The sequence below is a fragment of the Thunnus albacares genome, chromosome 6, assembly GCF_914725855.1.
Source record: "Thunnus albacares chromosome 6, fThuAlb1.1, whole genome shotgun sequence".
NCBI lineage: Eukaryota > Metazoa > Chordata > Actinopteri > Scombriformes > Scombridae > Thunnus > Thunnus albacares.
Window position 1 is genome coordinate 8,468,424 of NC_058111.1, and position 27,298 is coordinate 8,495,721.

The following is a 27,298-nucleotide window of genomic DNA, read 5'->3' on the forward strand; positions in this document are numbered from 1 at the left end:
AGAATTTATAATGAGAGAATCCATTATCACTAGTTTTGTAGAAATGCATTTCTAGATGCTATTGAAAATGTCTTCTCTAGGGAAGAAAGTTATGATCAAATGTTTAACATCCCTACTTTCAATAGTAAAGCATACTGGGGGGAAGGTTTTGGGTCTCATCTTGATAATGAGATGTGGCGAAACATTTTAATGAATGCAAAGAAAATTACATGCTCTAACAAATCCTATGAGACTCAATATAAGATTATTCACAGATCACATGTAACCCCAGCTATGCGATGTAGATATGATCCTATGTGCTCCGCATTATGTCCGAAATATAAAAATAGCTGTAGTACATATAGTCATTTTATGCGGTCGTGCCTTGAAATTGCAATTTTTTGGCTATCAGTCCAAAACGAGATTAAGAAAATATTTGGGGATAGATATACCTCTAAATCCACATCACTTCGTACTGAGATTAGACTCTAATTATGAACGCAGGTACAGGTACATTCTTAGAATTGCTGCATGCTGCATGTCTCATAATATTACAGAAATGGCTTGACGAAGAGCCCCTTGATATTTTAGTGTGGTATCAAAAACTCATGTCCATTATTTTGCCATTGGAGAGACTATCACATGTTAAGAGGTACTCTTGAGGAGTTTGTCAGGAACTGGTCCCCAGTAGCAATGCACCTGAAAGAGGATTGGTCAAGAATGATAAGTATGGGGGTAATAAATTTATCAGAATATACAAACACTTCTTGTAAACTCACCGGGTTGTGACTATTGCCAGTTGTGTTTTATTTATTTATTTATGTGTCAGTGTTTGCCCTTGTGTTGTGGTTTTCCGTATGTCTTGTCTTAAGTGTAGGTCTTTGCATTGTATCATTTTGTTACTGTTGAAAATAAAAAAATATATATATCGAACAAGAAGAAATGCATTTCTTATTCTGCTACCCATAGTAAGTACAGACCAATAAACATAAGGCCAATAAAGTACCAGTAGCACATTGTTGATTTTTTAATATACTTCTCTTTTTTTTTAGCTGCTCCTCTTAGTCAATGAGACGACTAATCCATCATTACGGTCTTGTTTGACTCATAAACCGGGAAATAACATTAATCATTGGGCATTACTGGAAAATGATCAGTCATACCTTAAAGCACAATAACATTCTCGTAATTAATTAAGTCCTAGAGATGAAGAGATTCTCTGAAACTATTTACATTTCCTGATGTATTTTATTTATAAGTAACAATATGTTAAATGTAACATTTCCAATTTTGGTCTAAATGCTGTTTTGTTCATCTTTCTGTGTACTATGAATACATTTATGGGAGCAATCAATACTTTTCAATATACAGGCAAAAATACTGGTTATTGGATATTCCAGTCTAATTCTACTGGTATGTGTATCAACTTTCAAAAAGCCATGTGGGTAGATCCTTCAAACAAAGCAACATTAGCTTGTCATCTAATACTATTTCAGTGCTAATGGATGCAGGGGCTGTTCTACACAACAGGGGGCAGCAGACATTCAACCTGTGAGTATTGCAGTGCAAACCAAGAATGTGTTGGTGAGAGACCAGAAATGGTGTCACGGCTTCCAAGAAACAGTGTTTTGGTTTATATTTAAAGAGGAACGTTAACACCAAACTTTCACTTCTTGATTTATTCTATGTCCACAGTTTAAGTCTACCATACTACAGGAATAACAAAGTCTTGTATTCTTGTGTATCCCAAATGAACTGTACCACATTACCATCACACTGGCATCATTTGTCATATTGCTTCACAAAATCAAGACAATTTGCATACATCAATGTTAGTAGAGAGAAGGTTTCCTTGTTTGGTTGTTGTTTTTTTTATCCTCTTTACAATTATCAACTGCAAAACACACAATAAATTAATAAATTAACACACAAGCAATCTGCAAATGCTTTACAGTAGTAGCAATAACAGTGGTTAAAAAATGATCTCTACTAGTACAGTACGTCAACCCAGTGACAGTCTGACAGTAGATCTGAGCAATGTTTTCCATCTCGCCCAGTCTGGCTGTCATTTAACATACTAAAAATCACAATCTACCACAATACATACACAGCTCTTCTGCTTACAACAGGTCTCTCTAGATAATAAATTACACATCCATTTCACTTCAGAGAGTGACAGGGAGACGGGCTTTTCTTCAGTCTTTTTTTTTTTTTTCTCTCTCGTTTTCTTTTTGTGAATCACAGTTCAGCCGGGAAGGGCATGCCAGTGCAACTCAAACTGCCAGCCTACCCATTTTATGTATGGATCATAAAAAAATCAATCTGGGAATTCAAAAAGGAATAAAATGCACACGGTAATAAACCTAGCTTAATTTGGCTTACCCCATCACTTGCTCACACTTATCAGTAAAAAATAATGATAAAAAGAATACAAAAAGCAGTAAAAATGGTAGAAAAACATTAAGAAGTAAATCTTAATGAAATCATCAATAATACCATCTTGCACTGCATGGCCACACTAGTCATATTAAGATCAAAGAGGGATTCACCCTTCAGTGGTTCCAGCCCACAATGAAATACTGGACTTAAGTTGAACTACAAACTGATCATTCAGTTGTCCGAAATACATTATGGCTCTTCCTTGAGTAAAATTATGAATAATTAAATTTCTCCAAGGCAAAATTTACACTCTAAACTGAAATGAAAATGTAAGGCAATTCAAACAAATACAGAAGTTTAGGAAATTAAGAAAACATTCTTTACTTAACTATTTTTAAGTGACTATGATCACTGGCAAATCTTCATGGCAGGTTGCTTTTGCAAGAATAGCACAACGTTAAATTACTGTAGTGCACTTATTTTTTGTCAGACAAGTGCATCAAATTTCTAACAGTCATCAAGATGCACTGCAAATATGTCATTCTATTAATAATTTACATACAGGAAACAAGTATTCTTCAGAGACGTAGCTGTAGTGCGTGGCATATCAAAGACCAAAGACACAGATCAGTGAATGGTTGAATTCTGGAAAACATAAATATGCTATTCTCCTTCTACTTAGCTTGTATTTATGGTCTGTCGAGATAGAGAGAGATAAAGAAGAGGAGAGAGAGAGAGATAGAGAGAACATATCTGAACTTCTTGAAAAGCACACATCCTGTTTTATTTTTTCCTTCCTCCTACTCAATAATTTTCTTGGTCAGTTCACATTTACAATGAAATGTATTAGAATATTACCTGAAGTGAATTGACCACTGAGGTCGAACCAACAAACACAAGATGCTTCTTCTTCTCATCTGTCTGTTTTCTTCATTCTGTACATCTGGACGTTTACTGACTTTGTACCTGCATTGAAATAATTGGCCTGCCATCCAGCCTGACAGCTTTTAAATATCGTTTGGGCTCATACTTAATTGAAACTGAGGCAACAGTCATGTATAGTTATCATTAGGGCTTCTGACACGGGCCTTTACATATTTGTAAGCCTGTATTTTTTCCCCCTTCCTCTTACCAGACATGCACTGCTAAGCTGAAATGATTGCCTGCAGTGAAAATAATCTCTTTACTGCTTCTGCAAGACTCAGCACAAATGATAGATTGAAGTGAAAAGAGAAAATCTGCCTGCATGCCAAAATTAGAGTGCATTCCTGAGACCAGTAAGCGTACTCGTACAGTATCTTAATATGGTTATCGACCAGTTAGCCTCTGCTACTCTTTTGAATGGCAGCAATTGGGTTAATTACCTGCTAGATGCAAACTGTTGCAGAGCAGGTGGGCGGGACAGCTTTGATGAAACACTTGCAATTTACAGTATAAAGGATGGATCGATGAGTTAGAATGATATTTTTCATACACACTATCAATTGTCCGTACAATGTTATAACCGTTTGTATGAAGAGCTTTGGCAGGGCGCTTCACCTGTAAGGCCTGATATCCTGTATGTTAGCAGTGCACTGTAATAATAATCATAGAGAACAGGCATAGGATAGGTTATGGCTTTTTGTCCAATTATTTCAGTCTTAAACAAGCCCAACCAGTATTCACAGTGATGATAGAAACATGATACTGGAGATGCTTGACTTAAGATTGGAATTTGTTTGTTTTTGTTGTCTTTTTTCATCTTTTGTTTTTTACAGGTCAGTGTCAGGACTTGACCCCCTTGGCAGGTTCAGTAGACTGCCGCACATCGGTCCACTCCTGCATGGTGCTCTGCAGGGCTTGGGTCTTCTCCTTGTCGACCTGCACATAGTCCACCTTCTCATCAGAGGTCACAGAGGATGTAGAGGGCTGTGGAACAATAAATAAGGCAGGAGTGAGACTTTGGCCTGGTGGAAGACTGCACTGTTGTAGAAATAAGACCAAATGCTGAAATAAATGAGGTCTACAATCATCTGTTTACTTTTCTGTGAGGGCTGGGTGACCCAGGCTGGAAGTCCAGTGCCAGGTAGTCCACGTTGCCGCATTTCCTAGGGGCCGGGCTGCTGGTGCCACTCACGGCTGGGGAGGTAGACGCTGGGTTCTGCTAATGGGGACAGGAGGGAGGTTTCATTTACACAGGGTGCAGTGAGTAAGTGTAGCGCACAAACAAGTAGATCATTAAAACAAAGAACACAATGTGCTCTCCTGATTTCTCCTGCAGCTACTGGGACTTACCATAGCCACATAATTCTCCTCGCTGTCTGCAGAGTCGGTGCTGGTGATGCTTTGTGTGGAGATAGGACGACAATGCTGGGAGGACATGGAGTTCATAGCAGCCCTGAAGCAAAGCAGACAGGACTGTGAGTGCTTCTACCTTCTGACCTCAGGCAAAAACAGAATACAACACCAATCTGTACAATCAAACTGTGTGTGTGAGTGTGAGTGGCCTTGGATAACCTAGCTTGAATGACTGATATCAGACTCACATGGGCCGTGTCCAGGACATGGTGACTGGGCTCTTAAATGGCAGCTCATCAATGATCCCATTGTTCTTCAAATCAAGAGGTGTTGGCTTCGCTGTGGAAAACAAGAGCAGACTCTGTCAACAAAAATCATTGTCATATTAAAACAATAAACAATGTAGTCTCTAGAGCTGATTTGAGGCCAAAATGGCGATTAAAAAAGGAAAACCCATTTGTTCAGATCAGTGAAAACTCTGTTGTCAAAAAACTCACATTTTCGGTTAGGTTTGAGGTTGCGGTTGATGGGTGGCGGTGTGACATCACTGAGACGGCTGGGCCGGTGACACAGGGATGCGCTGCTCCCCTTACGGGCAGGTAATGTTGCAGAGAATCCTGGGAAATCAAAGTGATGTGGCCCAGGGCTCATAGGGATGTAGATATTCTTAGGACTGTCAGCTTGGGCAGCGCTGAGTGGCGAGGAGCCAGGATTCATGGGCACATAGTTGTCATCTGAGTTGCCGCTGTCTGAGCGAGTCAGAGGGGTTTTGGTTCTCTGGTGTCAACAGAGACAGAGGGCACATGACTGTCTTAGACATTCTCAGCTCAATATTGCATGAAAAATGCAGCACTCAGTTGGAATAAGTAGAAATGCCTTTTTCTATCTCTGCAGTTTATGACTTTGCTCTGACAGTATCTGACTGAAGAGGGAGTGCAGTTAAAGGGAAAGAGTGACTCACCAGATAGGAACTGAACCCATCATTGACAGACTCCACCGACTGGCCCGAGCTGTTGAAATGGATGGGACGGTGATGGCTGTTAGTTTCAAAGGAGGAGCCTGTGGAGAGAGCCGAGGAGTGAAATCAATATTAACCACTGCCTTAAACTCTAAAAGGAAAAAAAAAAGCTCCTCAAGTGAAATAGTACAATAATCGTTGCAACAGAAGCTGATTTAGGCAAAAAGGCTTGACATTTCAAGGAGTAAATGCATGTTTCTAAAGGAACAAACAGAATGGGAATGATATTTGATTAAATGCTTCATTGGGTTATAATTAGTCTTTGTGGCACAGGTGTGTGAACAGCCTGTAGCCTCACAAACAAGGGTCACAGGTCAATTCTTGTTATGGCCTGAGCATGAGCTTGGCAAAGCAGAGAACACAGCATACTGAGAGGCCATGCATTGTGTCTGTGAGTGCTTTTTTTTAATTGCTTATCAGCCTGGAACGAGGCATTCTGGAGCAGGCTGTATGGCTTGAATTTCATTAGCGTCTCAACAGAACAGTGTCTGCTAGACTGGCCCCTTTGTTTCTGCTCAGCTGCTAGCGTTAAATCAGTAAAATGAGAGATAGCGGAAGAGGGAAAGAGTGAGAGAAAGAGGGGGTGGAAGAGGAAGTGCAAAGTCACTGCAATACCACAAGAGGATAGACTGATCAAGTCAAACTTTCATTTGAAAACAGGAAATAGGTGAATTGTGTGGCTACATGAGTCAACTGAGATTGTGCTCAAAGATGAATGTTGAAGCAGTTAAACCACTGGTTGCAGTCATTGTACCTCTGTGTAGCCTGATGTTCTCGACAGCAGGGAGAGTATTCCTGCGTGGGATGACTGACACTGCAGGAGTCACCTCTCCATTCTGGCTTCCTACTGACTGAGGACTCCCCCACTGCCCCTCTGACCCCTGGCTAGGTTTAGGGGGCCTTGGAGGAGGAGCACAGGAGGTCTCAGAGCTGGAAGGAGTCAAGGCATTGTGATTCTTATCAAACGTCCGGGGTATTTGATAGAAGGAGCCAGGTGGCGTAGGAAGGTCGTAATTGTCAGTTGGACGCTCATTGCTGTGCATGGCGAGGGCATTGCAGGGTGTTTTGAAGGTGTAAACCTCCTCATTTTCTAGCTCCGGCTCACCTAGACCGCTGTGAGCCGGTGCCTCAGAACTGTAACCCCGCGGGAGTACGTAACAGGCCTCCTGGGAAGAGTCATCATGCACCGGTAACTGGTGTTTTCCTGGCTTGGGGAGGCTGTAGAAACCATGCAGCTGAGCACCCATGCCGTTTAGACAGTGGGAAAAGCCATGGGAGAGTTTCTGCACCGCAGAGTCACTACCCATAAACAGATTGCTTCGTGTGGCTTGGGAGAAACTGGCACTCCTGCAACAAATAAACAGACACATACTCATATACACTTTATATGTATACCATGCACAGTGCCTAAAAGCTCTATCATAAACAGACATCTGTCTCATACTTTAATACCAGGCTTTCTCAAAAAGTGGTTGATAAACACCTATTTTTACAGTGGCATTTAACAAGATATTAGTGTAATTACCCAGATAGCCACTAGGTGGCACCATAGCACTTCAGAAGAATGCTCTATAGCAAAGCATACATTTAAAAAAACAACATACCTCTGCATCAGTACCCAGTGAGTACCTACGGCATATGCAATCAATTTTAGTATTTTTAACATTTCTTTCATAAGCTGATTTGTTTTCATGTTTTCCAGCATTCCAGTTGACATGTTGACATATTAAGAGGAAAAATGCTATGCCTTTCCCACAGTTGCTCAGCCTCTGTTAGGCACCCTAGGGACATGCCTCATTTATTCTGGCTCCTTTGTAGGACTTGACCTTGAGTGCCAAATAGAGCAACCCTACAGCTTAGACATTTCTAGTCAGTTAGCTGAGTAATGGCCCGACTGAGTTGGCCAATGCAAAGATGAGATATTCTCAATGAGTTGTTACTAATCTCTATTAAAGAGATTTTATGCATACGTGTTAGCTACACTGCAGGTCTCTAATGGTTATATTCAATCTTCATTATAAATGTAAAAAAATTTAAATGAGTAATGCATCATTGTAATACAATTAATATTGACATAACATTTTACTTTCTTTGACTCCATTCTTTTAATGTCAAATGGTATGCTGTGTTTCATCAATTCCTCTTTTCTGTCTCCTCAGGATTTCAATCATCAGTCAATAATTTTGTTCATCACTCTGCCTTCCATCATTGTGACTGCATGGGGGCTTTTTACATAGGTTCATTCATACCACTAGTGATCAGACTAGTGGAGTCTTATTCTGACATGAATCATACCCCACCACCAGATGCCTGTCTTAATTAGCAGACCCACGGAGCAGACGCGAGTGAGGGAGTGACAGAAATATCTGCATAAAGCTGATGAGATGGATTGTGAGGTTTGATTTCCTGGGTTTCACAGAGGTCCAACACAGCAGATTTATGTGCACATCGTGTGGCTGAGAGGGCAGTTCTACCCTGGGCGAGTCTAAACCTATAGGGGTGATGAATTGCAGCCTCAACCTCATTGATCATCTGCTGTGCCGGCTATCTGCTGAACGGCATCATTATTAAAGCTGCCTTTTGATTCTTGGAAGCGAACATGATGGCAGCAGGAGCTGAGGGGAATGTTAATGGAAAACTCAGGAGTGCATTTAATATAAACACTTGATCCTTTTGTTCTCCTGCTCAGAATATAGCAGAGATAGGCATACTCATCCATATGCTGTACATAGTTACTCTATTATTTTAGTAGTATCTTGACTTGTACATATTCTGGTACTCTTAGTGTTTAAATGTTTAATCCGCTAATTGTTTTAACACTAGTCTGCTGTATGATGATTTACAGGATTTTTGCCTTAATGTGATAAAATACCTTTATTTTTCTGGTATTTAATACACTGGATTAACCAAAAATAGATGTTCCCATCTGACTATTTTCTGTACACATAATTATTGATATTGTGAAAAGAGATTACATACAGTAAACTGTGTTAGAAAATTCAATCAAAATACCCCATCCACACCTATCGCTATAGCATTATATAATTTTAAATGAAATATCAAAAATAAATTTTAGTAAATAAATTAGTTTGTTTATAGATATTTTTGGCTTCTGGATTTAGACTTACCTGCCACACCCAGATAAACATTTGTTCAAGATTATCATGAATTATCTTAATACTCATCTTAGACAATAGTTAGTTTAGAATACTGTTATATAATAAAAGCTAGAATAACACATTTTTTATTGGCACTTCCTCAATCAGAGCTCACGTACAAGACATTATAATCTTTCCACAATGCTTTATTGCACACACATGCACGCAAGGCAGTTGGATAATTTTCCCTCCGTAACAGTAGTTTTAACCCTTAGGGGCTTCTAAGCTGAGGAAGCACTGTAAACCTGTATGTTGACCTGCATTAACGGATAACAGGAAACTGACACAGGACGCCTGAGGGTCGTGACCTTTACCGTGCACTCTCCGTCTTCCTGCTCATGCACTGGTGGAGGAGGAGGTAGTCCTGGGGTGCACTGTTGGACAGGGAGCTGTGGTGTGTGTGGCGCACAGGCACATCAAAGGTGAAGAGAACTGGCTGGCTGGAGTGGATGGGGGCAGACGACTTGCGTTCTCCGGACAGAGGAGCCAAAGGAGTGGTGACATCTGCTCCGACAGAACGGGGCATATGGTGTAACCTGCCATCTGCAGACAGAAGAAACTGGAGTTATTGATTGTTTAACTCACATAGGTTTCCCCCCCCCCCCCAAAACCTTCACTCTTCAATCTTAGGCTTTGTCTTGAGAATATAGCAGTAGTTCTCTTTGAGACTTGAGACTGTGCAGCATGTCAGATTGGACATGCTCCGCAGTCTCACGCTGTGGACAATTAGCCAAGTAACCATCCCTTAAACACTTTCCTTTTGTTGTCACAATCCTTGAAGTCAAAGGACAGTGTGTAATTCATTTGAGAGTTTTAAGCCTTTACATGACCTTGCCTTGCATGGAGTCTTGTATTTAGTAGCTTTCAGTCTGCTCTCTAATCAATAGAGAAGAGGGATCTGTCTCAAGGGAGGAGAGAAAACAGTATCCTTCTGCTTTTTTGGGCTGCAGGGTGTGAGTGGTTCAACAGCACATGATCCAAGATATCCTTTTTGACCAGGGTCAGTGTGCTTTGTTTGATTTTATTGAGCTGACCATTGTTTTGCACAGTGGGACTGTGTGAACAACATGGCCTTACAGTTTTATTGTTTCTGTGTGACAGCACTGATATCTACATTGAAAGGCTTAAAAGAAAAAGACAAAGCTGAAATGGAGATGCTGCAAATAGACTGGGCAGGAGGCCAAAATGAGGAGGCGCAAACTGAGCTGTAGGAGTAGAGAGTGGGCGGCCCACTGATCCATCGACCCATCGTGCTGTGTGCAACAAAAGCTGATGGGAGAGAGGAAAAAAATTCCACGAATCATCTTGCGTGTAAACGGCAAGCATTTCTCCATTGTAGATTCCAAGGATCTCACTGATGCTATAAGTCAATGTAAATCCTCCACCAGCCACCCTTGATCCACTTCCAGCATCCTTTTTTAAATCTGTTTTTAATTTTTTAACAGATGATATATTGTCAGTAGTAAACTGCTGTCTCTAGACTGGTATTTTTCCTCCCTACATGAAAACTGCTGCTATTAGTCCACTTCTAAAAAGGAATAACCTGGACCCAATTGCACAAAGCAAATATAGGCCAATCTCCAACCTCATCTCATTGAGTAAAACTATTGAGAAGGTTGTATATCAGTAACTGAACAGCTATCTTATGGATAATAATATATATGATAAATTCCAGTCTGGCTTCAGCATGTTTCATAGCATGGAAACTGCTCTTTTAAAAGTTGTTAATAACATGAGGCTCAACAGTAATGATAAAAAACTTCAGTCTTAATACTCCTTGACCTAAACTCAGCATTTGACACAGCCGGATCATGGGATCCTGGTGGATAGGCTAAGAAACTGGATGGGTCTGTCTGACACGGTTCGCCAGTCATTTGAATCCTATCTGCATAAACGGGATGTCATTGTCACACTTGGAGACTTCCACTCCAACAATTACAATTAAGTGTGTGGGGTGCCTCAGGGCTCCATCCTTGGTCCGTTCCTTTTTAACCTATATATGCTTTCCCTTGGCCACAGTGTCAGCAGACAATTAGCTACCATAATTATGCTGATGACATGCAGCTTCTCATCTCACTATGCTCTGATGACTTGAACCCCATAAACTCCCTACTCAACTCTGGAAGAAATTAACCACTGGTTTGCTGCTGTAAACTTCCTTCAGCTGAGCAGGGAGAAAACTGAGATTTTGGTTGCGGGTGCTTAAGCCCAGAGGCAGCTGGTCTGTGGGTGCCTGGAATCTAGATCATTAAAAACAAGTGTACAGATTAAAAACCTAGGAGTAATGTAATCATGGACGGCAAACTTAGTTTTCGGGATCATATCAACAGCATCAGCAAGGTCACCTTTTATCAACTACCTCAAAAATCAGAGGCTTTCTTTCCCAGTCTAGCTCAGAGAAACTCATGCATGTATTTGTCATGAGCAGGCTGGATTATTGCAATTTCCTGTGTATGGGTCTTCCAACCAAAACAATCCATAGATTGCAACTTATTGAGAACTCAGCCACATGAGTTTTAACCAAAAAATCAGACCACATAACTCCAGCCCCCCGAAAACCTTCATTGGCTACCTATTGTCATCAGAATACAATTCAAAATTCTCCTCTTGGTGTACAAAGCACTTAATGGTCTGGCTCTAAAGTACATATCAGACATGCTATCAGTATACAATCCTAGCAGATCTCTTAGATCACAAAGTGGCAATCTCCTCCACGTGTCTAGAGCATTATCAAAGTCTGATGAGATAGCATTTAGCATTTAGCATTTATGCATCTAAATAATGGAACAGTTTATCTGCTAATCTTAGACTTGCTCCAACAGTGTTCTTTTAAAAGCAAATTAGAGACCTTCCTATTCAGTTTCTTAAAGGAACTCACAGTATATGTATGTATGTATGTTTGTATGTATGTGTGTATGTATGTGCATGAATGTATGGATGTATTGTATGTATGTTTGTGTATATAAGCACATTTTTGCGGTTTCATTTTATTATTATGTAAAGCACTTTGAATTGCCTTTGTATGAGATAGTGCCATACAAAACAACAACAAAATTTGAATCTAATTGAATATTTTTCCTGAAACTAACCTCTCTCTCTCACTTTATGGCAAGTGCAAGATTTTAAATGATCATATTTATAAAAAACAATCTCAAACTGGGGCTTCAAGTAATGATTGTTTTCATTATCAATTAATCATAAAATTCAACTAATGAATACCTATCAACTAATCATCTGATTTAAATCTGAATCTGAAAAGTAACTTTCAGCCACTTTTTGCTTTTTTCTAACAGACACACATGCCTTTTCTCTTTCTCCCACCATCCTCTTCCTTCTCTATCAGACCTTTACAAAGCGTCTCAGGGGTCAAACTGTTCTTTAAGAAGTGGACAATGTTCTGTGAGTCATGATGTGAGCTAACCGTACAGAGGGACCACAGCCACTGTGAAAACCAGAAAACACACACAAATGTAGTGTGTGAGCCAGCGTGTAGGCTTGTGGGGTGGTTGAAGGGCGGGGTATTCTGGAGCCCATTTAGCTGAATGAGGTCACATCCATGCCTGAGGGGGAAAAGGCCTCTGCTGTGGGGTCTCCAGGCCAGTGGACATCAGTGAGTTGCCCGGGCCCACAGCCACACAGGCAGGGACTCCCCCCAGTGATCCTCAATTACACCATTGTTCTGAGTGATTCCACTCTCCCTAGGCTGGTTAGGCATCATCTCCTTTCTCCACAAAAAGCTTTGTAAAAGCTTTCATCCAGTGCGGTGAGTACTAGGCCCACTAACATGGGTAGATATATTGATTTGTTGTAGAAAGACAGTTCCTCCCCCCTGCCAGAGTGCAGAGCTGCATGGAAAAATACAAGCAGGCTTGATGACATTAACGCAGAGGAGACAACAAAACTTCAAAACTAAAAAGCAAAATGTAATCTCATTAATTTATATGGGGTGTGTGCATATAAGCATGCTATTCTGTGTGCCCTAAATGATTTTTGATTAAGTGCTGCACATGCCTGTCAGAATCAGAATGAGATGAAAGACGACTGATCCAGTCTGCTGGTGGAATAGCCTACATGGCTCATCACTGACACTAATGGGTCTGATGATGTATGTTACCACTGGGAAGCAATTCCATCAAGTCAGTAGAACCATAACACAGAAATAGAGAAAAGAGCAGAAAATAAAAACACTGAAGCTTTCCCCTTGGTGCCTCTAGTAATATTTCCTCTACTGGCTAATGTACTGTGGCACTCAATATTAGGTGGTAAAATGTTGATTAACTAAAGTGAGAAATAATTCATTATATTACATCTTACCAAAAAAGTAATAAGACTAGGAGGGACTGCCCCGAGTAAAATAAAAGCTAATTATAGTTAATACAGTTATGAGCCTGATGTCATTACCAGAAACTATTTTCTCTAAAACTAAGCTGAAAACTCAACATCAAACAAGCAGTTAAAAGGGACAAAGCATTCTTCCCATGACATTCCTCAGCTTGAAACAAACATAAGACTATCAACAGAAATGCACTAAAAGACCCTTTTGGTTGGTGAACAACATATGGCTATTCTGGGTCAAAGAGCACCTAAGTTCATGAGCAATTTTCCAATTATGCTCTATAATACATCACCTACTGTCTCATCTGCTCTGTGGCCATAATCTAATAGAAGCCGGCTGCTTGTCTCAGGGGGCCAAAATTAGAACCCTGCTAGATCACTAAGGACAAGAACGTCTTTGTAGGGTGCTCATTTCCTCTCAGTCTGACCAGAATTAGTGGAGGACATATGATAATCTAATCTGAAATTAGATATAAAAATAGAAAATACCACTGACCTATTGAATTTCATGAAAGGGCGTCTGATAGACGCATGGACGTAGAGGAAGTATTTCAATTCTCTCAATACAGCAGTTGCATGCTGTTATCAAGATTGCAATCACCCCTTAAATATTCCATAAAAGATAATGATCAAAGGTACATGCTGTACAACTGCCTTCATTTTGATAACAAAAAAAAAAAAAAAATGCAATTTCCTTAATGGTTTCACAAGAGATTGCACTTAAAAATATGGCCTCTGGGCTGAGACAGCTACAGTGAGTGTTGCAAATTAACCTCAGGTTGTCAAGGCTCTGCAGGGTGGCCTGGTGGTGGTGGGGGAGACCATCTTGTGACAGAAAGGTCAGGCAATAGGTTTGATCCCCCATGGGTCCTGTCACAGTGTCCTTGAGAGAGGCCTATACCTGCTCACTCAGTGCAAGTTAACCTGGTAAAGAGCATATAGAGTATATTGACACATTATCTGTTGTTCTGCATAGATCAGCTGGACCAGTGGCTCTTTGACGCAACACTGTGTTCTGGTAATCCACATAGTGGAGGCCATTTGCATGTATGGTTAGTGGGGGGTTGGGAGCTATCCATGATACTGACATAACTGGATAAAGGAGATGCAAGCTGCAGCAGATATGGGTTAGGTACACACTGAGGAGAGCACTGGGGGAGTATGACGCCCCACAGGAAGAGGGAAAATGGCGTTCTCTGCTCTGCTTGTGAGCCTGAAATGAACAAAGTGACATGGCTGTTTCATTCTTACTAGAAAACAGCTCAAAAGAGTATTAAGCAGAGCAGACACACAGAAGCATTCCCTGATCACATTACTCCCCTGTGCCTGCCCGCACCACAGCATCATGTGAGCACCGCCCATCGACCACACTGCGTCATCAATTTGCCTCAAAACGCTGGACTGATCAATCACCTAAAAGGCTCAGGCTTGTCTGGGCCAATGAATTACAGAGTTTGGCGAAAGTTTAAAACAGCAGCTCATTTTCAACAGTGTGACCTAATTTCTGCAAGGAGATGGGTGGATAAATACTGCAGCTGTGCAACAGTAGGGTGGACACAGATGAAAAGTCAAGACAATTTTCTGTGGATGTTGAGTGTTGATTTTCATTCTCTCATTGGAAAAAGACTTATCTGGAAAGGGCTGTGCTGCTGCCTGCAGTCAACTAAGCCAAAAACAAAAGGATAATTTACTCTGACAATATGGTGCATTACAGAACTAGCTTAGTGTGGAAACACAGAAGTCATAATAAATGGAGAATACTCGTATTCTCTCGACTACAATATACACTATACAAATGTAGTCAGGATGCTCTATAAGCCTCGACCTGTATAATATATTTAGGATAAAGTGTAATGTGGGAGAAGACATGGGCAGGATACTAGAGGACCAGACAGTCACTCCAATAAACCTGCATTTTCTCAGGGTAAATATATTAGATTCTGAGTCTTTTCTCTGTGATTATATTTACATGCAGCCTGGTAATGTAGTGACAGCGCTGGCCACAGTTGAGTTGCCTAACACAAGAACCCTGATCGGACCCAGGTTACCTTTTGGGAAAAAAGATAATTGACTCCCAGTTAAGCAATGTATTTGTATTGTACAGTTTGTAGTGGAAAATGTCTATCAAATGTCCATCGGTAAACAATCTACAACACAGATATGTTAATGATGATGATCATTTGAGCTGATGGCAACTTAAAGATGAAAAATGACAAAAATACTAACAGAATCTGTGAACCCAAATAAAAGATTATTACACAAATGGACAGCGGACAACATATATTCTATACTGAAAAGAAAACATAAGTTAACAGTGATTAATGTTAGAAAGTTATGTATTTAGCATTAAATCATCTAAACCAGAAACTGCATTTTCCATCAGAATTTAGAAATTCTGATCTTACAGACTATTTTTACTCATAACAACAACAATTAAAGCTAAAAACTATCGTGATTTTATAACATTACACAACTGCTTGTGTAATTTTGGTCTGTCACATTTAGTGAAATTCTTGCCCTTGTGAGGGAAGTTTATGTGTTGCCAACAGCGGTCACATTTTAACTAACTTGTCTGAGGCACAGCCACTGTTGAAGAGAAAAGCAAACAATGACCACAACTTTACTATCTTACAAAGTAGGTTCCTCTGTAATCATTGTCTGCAAGTCTAGATTTCACATAGTACGTGTGAAGGAAGTTTTGAGAAGACAATATTTCCTCAATTGTGACTTTTTATTTTGGAAACTAGCAACCAAGATGAGATTTGTCATCAGCTGATTAATATCACAGCTCTACATGTAGACATATCAAGTAGACATGTTTTTAAGCCATACTGACATGTGCAGCTGCAGTCAACAAATCATCAATCTGGCTCCATGACTGTGGTTTAATGTGAAGTCCCTGTGAAAGATTCTGTTTGCATAAATCTAATCTCTTTTCAATGTCTATTTGTCAAAAACTGCTGACGCTGCTATTGGAAATGCTGATTTTGTAGTTATTCTTTTTTCCATTTCTCACCATCTTAAGGGTAACAGTTAAACTGAAAAACAATAAAAAAGACTTTTTTATTTTTTCCAAGGGGCAGCCAGGGAAACAGACAAAATGAAGAGGAGGAAAACAAAACAGAGTGGGAGCTGTCCTGCAAAGATGGAACAAAAATGCAAAAAAAAAAAAAAGAGAACTGCTGACAAGTAAAAACCTCATCTCTTAGTTGAGATTATCCACGTCTCGGAGTTCAAACAGCCAGGAGAGAGCAGAACAAAGCCCATGATTGACGGGATGATGTTCCATTCATTAGATTGTGCTCGGGGGTGGGTCTCCCTGGGTGCAGACACACACCACACACCCAGCTATCAGTATCTGATAACAACAGCGCTCATCCACAGATTGAGAGAACTAGCAAAACTCAGTGTGTACGTGTCTGTGTAAGGCAATCAGAACTGCTATAATGACTGGTGACTAATATACACTGCTGTCCGGTTGTTTGAGGACAGTTTGCTTTTTTGGTTGTCAACATTTGTTAAATAACAAGCACAACTGTACCCACATCTACTTCCTCAGCTGTTGACTTAAAAGGATTTTTTTTAATAAAACAAAATGCATCACTAAACCTATATATTATTCACACTTTGAACACCCTTAAACATTACACTCGCACAGTCTTCAGGATTACATTATTTTTTTACATACAGAACAACCCTTTTCTTTGATGATGTTGATGATCAGTGTGCACAGTGCATTCTCAAGTGTCTTGTTTCCAGCAATGCTTCAAAAGCTGCTAGTGATATTGTGGGATGCATGGCAATGGCAGCAACAGCAAACCGTCCTCGTCCAGCCAGCTCTGTGGCAGCAGAAACCTGACCTTCCAGTGCCATGGAGTCTCATTATTTCAACAAAAATCAATGCCGACGAAGGGCACTTTGGGAGGAGGAAGAGGCAGACGTGCATGTGTGGAGAGAGTGAGAAGCCAAAGGAGAGGGAATGTGTGTGTTTGTATTTATGTACTACATGTACGTGCATAGACAGTATGTGTCCAATATGTTGTACGCAATGGGGATGAATATAATTTAGTGTTGAAAAATTTTATTTCAAAATGTCTACATCAACTTATCTTTGCAAAAATAATCTTCTGCTTACTCTGGACAATCCACAAACATCACTGTAAACAGTTTTAACAGGAACTACTTTCTGCTGAACAAAAATCTATATAAATCTGTTGACAGCGTGTTCTGTGGATTATCAAGAAGCAACAAAGACACAATGAGTTTGGTGATCCTTTTCCTCTAGCAACAACAACAGGTTGACTTTTTAGTCTTTAAATATATTGAAATATCTCGAAACTATTGGATGGATTGCTGTGAAATTTGGTACACACTTTCATACTCCCCAGAGGATGAATGGTAAAAAGCTCCTGACTTTTCATCTACCACCATCATATTTTGTCCAACACTGTCTAAATACCTGCAAAACTCATGACAATCCAACTTTGTGTTTAGTGATAATTAGCAAATGTTTGCATTCTAACACAGTAAAACCAACGCAGTAAATAGAGTAAATACTGTACCTGCTAACCATCAACATGCTAGCATCATCATTGTGGGCATGTTAGAATGCTAATATGAGCACGTAGCTCAAATGCAACCTCACAGTAGTCTTGTTTCCTTGATTTGAGGAGCACAAACAAAATTACGCCCACCTCCTTTGTATTGGGGTCATGAAGGCAGAAGTTTCAGAGACAGACATCTGTATATATATACATATATATTTACATTTTTTATTAAACCTTTAAGAAATAAAACATTTGCAAAACAAATGTCCAAAGTAAATTTGTCAAAGTAGCGTTTCAGAGCCTATAATGATGAATGAGTAACAACACCAAAAACATTAGTAGAAATATAACAGAGAGAGAGAGAGAGAGGGAGAGAGAGAGAGACAGAAACAGAAACAAAATGAGACATAATGAAAGACAGAAAGAGAGAGTTGCTTTTAAGAGTTGTGTAACAATGAGCGCCTGTCATGTGCTGCCCTTGGCGAACCTTCCTCACAGTCCCAAGAGGCAGCTCTCCACTGGTAGCAGAGCCCAACCCTGACTGGTAAAAAGGTACATTCAGATCAAGGTGCTGATATAACTGATGCAACACTTCAATACTACTGAAGACGTATTCAAGAAAATACAAAAACAAGAAAACTCAAAGGCATTTTCTTTCAGCATGTCAGAGTTTGTTTAAAAGGTCTGATACGACCATGCCATCACAATAAAGGCATTTTAATTGAAAGAGAGTTCCTGGGAGTTTTCTTGTATTTTTATATCTACATGTATCCCTATTCAAAGAGCGCCTCAAACAAACTCAATTTGAGTCCAGGAAGTGCTCCTACCTTAACATTTTTTGACTCTTTAAGACTTCTTAGTCTCTAGCTATGCCTTATTTATCCCTTCCACGATAATTTTAGACTTTTCATTGGCACTGCAGTTGAACTAGAACAACTATGACACTGTATACAGTATGTAACGTCATGAATTGCACAGTGTACACAATCAATATGAACCTCAGACACTAAGGCTGATGTGTCTTGCTGGTTATGTCTGGCCCCGTATGAAAACAAGCACGCTATCTGCACAACTTGTTATTTGTGTTTCTTCTGTTTGTCTCTGTCTGCTTGTGTAACTTCCATTAGAGGAACTAACGTCTCAGTTTTTTTTTTGTTTTGTTTTTTTTTTCCAACCCTGGTTTGTTTTCTCTCGGAAAGGGAATTCCCAGTCTGTTAGGTGACACACTGGCTCATATCTGCAGCTGTCTGCCAGGAGGAAAACCCACAAAATATCTTTACTGCTAAAAGATGTGTATACACAGACATCCTCTGTTATCTCCAATTACCATCCGTATATCTGAGTCACCTCTTGAACCTACAATCACAAAACTCACAAGTACAAGATTGCGTATCAACTGATGAGAGTTCAACATGTAAAACAACTGTTAATGTGTCACTGGTGAGACTTCTGAGAGCGCTATGTGGGCTCATAGATCGAGATCTGAGATGTTGCGAGAGGAAAACCGATGCAGGTCATCAGGTTGTGTCAAGTCTGCCCTCTTCCCACACACACACACTGTATCTCTGTCTAACACACATTCACACTGACATCAACTTCAGCTTCAATACACCCTTTTGTTGACAGGCAGTCTCTGCTAATGTGACTGGGCAAAAGTATTTTCCAAATATGCTGAGAATTTCCACATGGCAAGATTGTGTTATCAAACATGGAATTTGTTGCCATGTGAATGCAGTAACCAGGAAGCTATCTTTGTTTTTCACACAAATGTACACTGCTTTGATAAATTTGTTTTAGACAACACACAAAACAGAAAACCAATCAACAAAAAAATGTGGCAATCAATTAATCCTTCAAGTTACTCATCAATAAAAATGTTAAAAACGCTTGCTGGCCTTTTTGTAACTATTCAGTACAATCCAGACTACCTACAGCTTTAACCAGCATAACCATAATTACTGTTAGGTTACTTTTGAGGATAGAGGATGTATGGTGTACAAATTGTAAAACACTTTGAGGCAATGTTGTAACTTATGATTTTGGGCTACATAAATAAAACTTACTTGATGAGAAATATGACTGATTCTTGTAATAATCACAATGTATGTATGTATCATACAACAGGTAGTTTCACCTGAGCAGTCTGATCTTTCTTCTTCTAGTGGAAAAACACTAGCTACTACTACACAAGGCCAGTGTTGATGAAAACAGTTTAGAAAGAGGTGAGAATTTGTTTCCACTGCCACCCTGACAACAACTTGTTACCAAAGTGAGCAAGCAAGAGTTATTCAGAGGAAGAGAAAGATGATCTGCATAAGTCAACAACCTGTTCCTAGGAAAATACGCTTACCTGAAATGCCTCTTATGCAAAGTTGGTTTTACAAGGAAGGGTCGTGTTATGTGGACTGATCTTAAGATATGTTTGTGTGTGTGTGTGTGTGTGTGTGTGTGTGTGTGTGTGTGTGTGTGTGTGTGTGTGTGTGTGTGTGTGTGTGTGTGTGTGTGTGTGTGTTTCAGATCAAGAGATAGATTAGAAAACAAGATGGAGAAAGATCTACCTTTGTTTATTAGTGAACAAACACACTCAGCTAGTAGGTCTATAATTTCAGAGCAGCATGGGTCAGGCTAAGACTTGCCAAAAATGTATATACATATTAAATAATTTATATAATTTAACTCATTACCCCACTAAAGATCCATGGCTGCTGCTCCCAATAAATTTCTGTGCTTTTCAACTAACTTAAGACAGTGGTGATGATGTAATAGGGAACCAGTTGTAAATTGATGCCCTTGGGAAGTGGATAAATGAAAGATTAAAAAGATTAACATTTACAACAACGTTTTCTCCAGAATGTTATGTTCACAATTTAAATATACACACAAAATCTAAAATAAATAATATATATATATATATATGTAGAGAGAGAGAGAGAGAGAGAGAGAGACAGAGAGAGAGAGAGGTCTTACAACAGAGGTTTATATAGTTGCATAACATTTTCCAAAAACATATTTTTATGCTTGACTACAGCATTGGAACACTTGAAGAGGTGTTAGTTTTGGTTTGTAATAATAGTCAAAATCAGTCATTGTTTCTCTGAAAATTACAGCCCTCTGGCACAAATAATGCTGAAAATTATAATTTTGCTTAGAAGACGCTGCGAGTGGAGAGTAAGCTAGCACAAAGAGGGATGCTAAATAATTCTTACTTACACTTGTAATTTGCTACTTACTAAAACAGAGTATGGAAAATGCATTTGGATGAACACAGAGAGATCACAGTTTATGAGAAAGATTTTCTCAGAAACAGGAAATAAACATTTAAATGAAAACAGAGAAGAGTTACATGACCAGCCTGTAACTGTATGATGTTTACAGTAAAGGGACTGCAATCACTAACCCAGCTGTCATGACATAAACCCTCTGATTACTCCAACCCTATTCTAACAGCCACACCCCACTGGCTACAGCTGATACAGTTTGAGATTCATAACATGACCTCACTAATAATTAAACTTGGACCAAGGAGATCCCCTTATGATGTGAGCATTATTACACTCTCCACAGCTGTTTTTTTATTCCACACCTGGATATATTGTATTTTACAGATGATCAACCATGTGCACAACGATTAACGTCCACCAGCTGCCAGATGGCGGGAAAACAACAGCATGAGCGCAATCTGGACGGGTAGGATTAAGAGTACGAGAGGGGCTTTTTCACAAACTCTGGTGAAACATACACTACTGAATTTATGTGGTCAATTGCTCACATATGGCAGAGAGATACATTAATGTTGCAACAGCTCAACCCTGAGCGATCGTGAACTATAATAACAGTAGCTGCAGACACCAGAGTTTAGAGGCATTTATATTTCTTTCTTTACTTTTAAGTCATCACTTCATATGTGCAGTAGTTTTGTTTTTTTTAATGGTTAGAGATAATAGTAGAGTGTAATTTAGGTAATTAAGGCAAACCTATGGCACAACAGTGAAAGGATTGCACCAGACAGAAGTGATTTTATATAAGAACATGAATGCATAAAAATGCTATTATAAACATGTCTTGTCTGATGAGTGCTTTTATCCAACATGCTTTATGGCGCCACTAGTAGATTCATTTTTTTATTACTGGTAGCCCCAGAGGGAAAATTCCCTTGCTTGTACAAAAGATCTAAAACAGTAGCTGTAGCAAATACACAAAACTGAACCTCTGTATCTGCTCGAAACTTTAAAAAATTGCCATATACAGAATAATATTTTTTCATTACTCTGGTGGCAGAGATCAGAACCTATCATTAACAAAACAAATGAAGTGTAAAATCAATACCTCTCCCAGACAATGTGCTCATTTATTTGGCAGGGATGTTTCTATGTCTCTCTTTCTCTCAAATAACAAAGATGGAAAAAACACATTGCCTATGATATCATGTGGCTGAATCTCTGCTGCTTGATGTTTGTGAAAACTAAGATGCAAGCAGTTCTAGATGACACAAGAAAACACAGGGGGCGACTAATAAAAGGGTCAACTGACTAAGTCATTAATTGAATAATCATTTCAGCATTAAATAATGTAATACTAATAAGAAAGTTTATTTTATTATCATCATTATTATTATACTGAATAGTTGGGTCAACCATTTGAGATGTTTTTAAGAAGTCAGTTCATTGAGAGAAAAGGTAAAAAGGGAGAAAGATAAACAGAAACAGTGGCAGAGTGATAGAGCAGCAAAGAAAGGACACGGTTCCCTACCATGGTTGTCGTCCGACTGGTTGAACCCACACAGCTGGCAGATAGAGCGGACCCACTTGTTCATCTCCTCCTCAGTCTCAGCCACGAGATAAAAGGTGCGGTCTGAAGTCTTTATGTCAAACACAAAACTGTCCTGGAACTCCTTCCTCTTAAAGGTCAGGCCAGCATCCACCTGCTCACAGCAGTGCAGGTCAATGACCCGGATGGGTTTCTTGGAGTGGTCGTTCTTGTAGTACTCAAGAACATCGGGGTCACCACTCATGCGGCCGCTGCGAAGTATGAACCACCGTTTCTTCCATGCCTGGAAAATAAGATTGAAAGGTAAGAACATGACCTCAATACATAAAAAGAAAATAGCCTGTACAGCAAAACCACACCTGTGTTGATAGAGAAACTTTATATTTCAAAGTTAAAATATTGTTTTTAATAAAAGTAACACATTTTAAATAATCAACAGTTATAGAGATTCAGTTTGATTTCATACTGTATGCCATACAGAATGTTGCCACAGCAAAACACTCAACAGCTGGACTTCGATTGTGGTGTTATCTGTTGATCAAACAGACTTCAGACAAACTTAAGTCTGCTTGCTTACTAGGTTACTGTGCTTTAGCATGCATGTGGTTGCGTGTGGTTTCTGTGTGTGTTGGAGGCTGTGGTGGAGGAGCGAGGGGAGGCAGCAGGTGTTTACTGCCTCCCAACGTATTTCCTGTGCTGATATCCTTCCGAGAGCAAAGAGAAAAGCAGAGCTCCTCCATGACAGTGTCACTACAAGACTGCAGGCTCCACCCACCTCTAGAACTGGTGAATGACACTGCTTCCATCCAGTCGAAATCAAGAGCCACATTTGCATGCGATCATGTCACTGACTGGAACTGGAATTTCCTTGCAAAGTGTAAATAAACATCTCTGGTCATAAACCACATGAAAGGCAACATAAGTGAACCAATAATGAAAGCAGTTATGACGCAAGAGCAAGAAACCTACGATGTAACGTGCTGATTTCACACCATTAACACCATTGTTGTATTTGTCAACTGGAAAAGCATAAAGGAAGAACAGTGGCCTTGATTACAATATCTCCATACGTTTTCCCAGTAGCTGTCTTAAAGGGACTCTGTGTTCTTTGTGCTCAGAGACACAAGGGGAAGATAGACCAGGAAGGGAAAGGGGGTGTGAGGGGGGGTTAGGGGGGTTTTTGGACATTTGCCAGTGATACACTTCCGCTAGGCAATGTCTCTCACATGCAGGCTGCTGACACACAAGATCCTGCAGGCCCCCTCTCACTCCCTTAACACAGACACTGCCGCAAGGCTAACTGCTGACCCCTGCCACCCTCCCGAACCAGACTGACACCATACAGATGCACAAACTCACACACAGGGCAGAAAATGAATCACACTGCATCTCTCTTGTACTTTTCTGAAAGGTGTTCCTAAGCTCCTCTAGGAAAATGCACACAAAATGTTCTTACTTGCTTTTTAAAAAAATTAATGATGGTTGAATTACATTTAGCTGCTTTGGTTTTAGGATCCTGGTATTGTGCATACTGGCTCACTGTCACAGTATCATCTCTTACTGGGACACTTTAATAACCATTGCTTCTTTTTTAAACTATAAAAACTATAGGTTTTCTCCCAAGAAATTGGTCAGTGGTAAACTCCGCTGCCCAACCATGTCTCTACTTTTCTCAATTTGTTAAGAATAAATAAGTAAATAAAAAAAAATATTGTGACAGTCTATTTTAATTAATAACATTGACATGATATAGCACCTCTGCACTTTTTCAGTGAAGGTTAATGTTAAGTTTCATGAGACTGTGATAATTTCACTAAAGCTATTTAACTTAAATCACATTAGCAGATGTCTTTATATCAGGAAGTGTGGCCTGCCTCCATGCTGATATGCTGTTGTCAGTACTTAAATGTGGTTAATGCAAAAACCCTATTGAACTATTAAGATGGGGCTGCAACAAATGATTTTCTATTTCTATTTTTTTTTTTTGGATTAATCATTTCATTCTTTAATACCATGCAAATAAATTGTTAAGGTGACAATGTCTTCCAATTGCTTGTTTTGTCTGATCACCAGTCCAAAAAATAGAGATATTCAATTTACAATTATATAAAGCAGAACAGTGGCAACACGATACAGGATATTTTAACTTTAAGTACCATACCATACTTCTCTGAGAAGTCAACACAGCCACAGTAAAGAGAGGCAGCAACATGTTTAGCTTTTCTTTTTTGTTTTTTTTCCAGGAAGTGCAGATTGTGATGTTATCTTCAGTGTGTAACTGAAGTGCTACTGAGCTATTGGGGTCTTTTTTCATTTTATTTTCTGTCAGAGTAATACACTGATAAATGCTGGAGGCAGTACAACCTTAATGGTGTTGATAGTAGATAGTAGTAGTTTCTGAAAGCGCACAAAAAATCATCTGAAATCTCATTTGATGAGTCATACAGTTGTGTGAAAAAATACTAGGCCATTTCTCACTATGAGAGTTTGTTATGAATGTTCACTAATGCACACTATACAAGCACGGGGTGTGGGAAAGCTGATTCTAAAGAAAGAATTCAACAGTGTTACTACTCAAGTTTCCTTCTTAAGTATTCCATTGGAGTGTGAACTTCCTTATTTCATAAAAATACAGCAGACATCACAGTCTTTCATAAGAACAAACAACTAATCACATACATCTTTTTTTCCTTTTTCATGTCCACAAAAGGTCTTTGGTTCTGTGCCATCACACCATTCAGAGAAAAATCGCTATAACTCTAACAAGCCCCATTTAAATATTATGGCCTTTTCTGGAAAGAGAGAGCATCATTTAATTGAGGCTTGGAGCACTGCCCAGTTTCAAGAGGTCAGTTCGACCCAGCTGGGTTATTCCTGGCATCTTTCAGCTGCGGCCATCATATTAAACCAGTACAGCAACAGCTCTCAACCACCAAGGAAAGACAACTCATTTAGAGGCCTTATCATACTAAAAATAGAATGAGTATTTTCCACAGGAAAAGCAGATGCTGCCTAATTCAAGAACAAAATCATTTACAGTGTGGTCTGAATGAGAAGGTTGAATAATGTTTCCCTCTGTCACACTTCCTGTTCAGCTTCTCACAGATATCTTGCATGGAAAATGAGGGAAAAAGTCTTAAGTGCCTTCAGTTTTGAATCAGTCTTTTCAACAACACAACTGGCAGTGCAGCTTTTCCTCCTTCTCTCTCACGCACTCTTAACTTTGAGCAAATTTCCCTGGCAAAGTAAATCATGGGGGAGGAGGACATAACAAAATGAGCTAACCCACCCACCGCCTGTCCTGCAGTGCATGTCTAAGCCCATCGATCACTGTCTAAGCTCTGGGAAGTGAGGGCTGAAGCTGTAGAACTAGGCTAAACTCTCCAGTTCTCTAACTTTCTCCACCCCCTCGTGGTTTAAAGGGAACCTATTTATGCTTTTCCTTATTTTCAGTCATACACTGAATGTTACAATGTTGGATGTTCATATTAAATGTGGCCAAGGTGTCAAATAATGAGATAAAAGTTTGTAGAGGTAATCCCTGTGAGCAAAAAGCACCGGCTTCAGACTGCTCTGAATGCTTTGTTTCCAATGTCTTTTTGTATTTTTAGCCCCTGCTGATGTCTGCTCGTGACAGATATATATATATAAACATATATGTATATATATATATATATATATATATATATATATATATATATATATATATACACACACACACACACACACACACATATATATATATATATATATATATAATTATTATATTATTTCCTCTAAATTCCTCATAATAAAAGTCTCCCATTATTTAGTGATTTCAAAGCTTTTAATACAAAGCGGCAAAAGCAGGAAATGTTGGGTTTTTATCAGCAGTAACTCAACATGACTCTGATAGGGCTGCCCCCTGGCAGGCTTCCAGTAAGCTGGCCAATTAGTACTGAGTGGGTTCATCGGCAGGGTCTTTAAGAGATGGGAGCTAAAAACTAGGAGGAGCTAAAACTGCCTGTTAGAGACAGCGGCTGAACTGAGAGCCATTATAAGATATGATTTGAACTGTGAATCATGCAAAGCTACTCTAATGGAGTCCCAGGGTAAAAATAAAGAGCTGGAAATGAGCATAATAGGTTCCCTTTAAGCTGCTTCACTGTTCAAAACAAGACTAGGTTAAAACCTAGACTACGGCTGGACCGTGTATGAAACGCTAGAGGGCTCTTAATTTGAAACAACGGATACAGGAAGTGGCGACAAGTGGTGACCAAGCCCAAGGAAATGGAAGTAAGGAAATCTCAGCTCAAAGCTTTACTAACACTTTTTTCTCTCACAAAAAACCTCATTGACAGAGAGAAGTAATTTATATTATTCAATCTGTAATGTGGCTATAATAAAAATCCAAACTATTATGTAGCTTAATAAAATAAATCAAAATTTAATATAGAATGATCTGTTAATTTTAATACATTTATATTCATTGAAATGCGGTGATATCTGTACATATAGAGCCCCTGAGGCAACGCTGTTGTTCTGTCCAGTAAAAAACATGAAGCTTCACTTTACAGTCAAACAAATGTGGCAGCTACAATTGTTCATCTGTGAGACCAACATTTCTCCTCCAAAATGAATTATATCAAAGGAATTAGCTGCTAACACCTGCTGTGCACGAGTAGGCCGATGCTAAAGAACAACTACTCAGCACTCATGGTTTCTCCACTGTCTATGAAGACCAGGTGGTACAGTCACAACACCAACCTTCACCAAAATTACTCTCTCATTCTTCTGCGTCATTTTGAGTTTTTCCAGTTTTTCCAAAACAAAAATAGAGCTTCCAGTTACCGCATCTC

The 27,298-nt window shown here is 39.5% G+C and overlaps 1 protein-coding gene across 2 annotated transcripts in view; it reads right to left on the reverse strand.

The window, feature by feature from the left end:
* Window positions 1-1,211: 1,211 nt before the first annotated feature.
* gab2 (GRB2-associated binding protein 2) overlaps window positions 1,212-27,298 on the reverse strand; it is a 38,102-nt gene continuing 12,015 nt past the window's right edge. The window contains exons 2-10 of one of the 2 annotated variants that reach the window (XM_044354200.1): window positions 22,443-22,743; window positions 9,126-9,354; window positions 6,408-7,000; window positions 5,597-5,694; window positions 5,133-5,412; window positions 4,884-4,974; window positions 4,633-4,735; window positions 4,379-4,498; window positions 1,212-4,266 (exon numbers count right to left, since the gene is read on the reverse strand). In XM_044354200.1, the coding sequence (XP_044210135.1) occupies window positions 4,123-4,266; window positions 4,379-4,498; window positions 4,633-4,735; window positions 4,884-4,974; window positions 5,133-5,412; window positions 5,597-5,694; window positions 6,408-7,000; window positions 9,126-9,354; window positions 22,443-22,743 (1,959 nt within the window). In that variant the 3' untranslated portion in view covers window positions 1,212-4,122. Of the gene's footprint in view, window positions 4,267-4,378; window positions 4,502-4,632; window positions 4,736-4,883; window positions 4,975-5,132; window positions 5,413-5,596; window positions 5,695-6,407; window positions 7,001-9,125; window positions 9,355-22,442; window positions 22,744-27,298 lie in introns of both variants that reach the window. The other variant, XM_044354199.1, reaches the window with a different exon arrangement.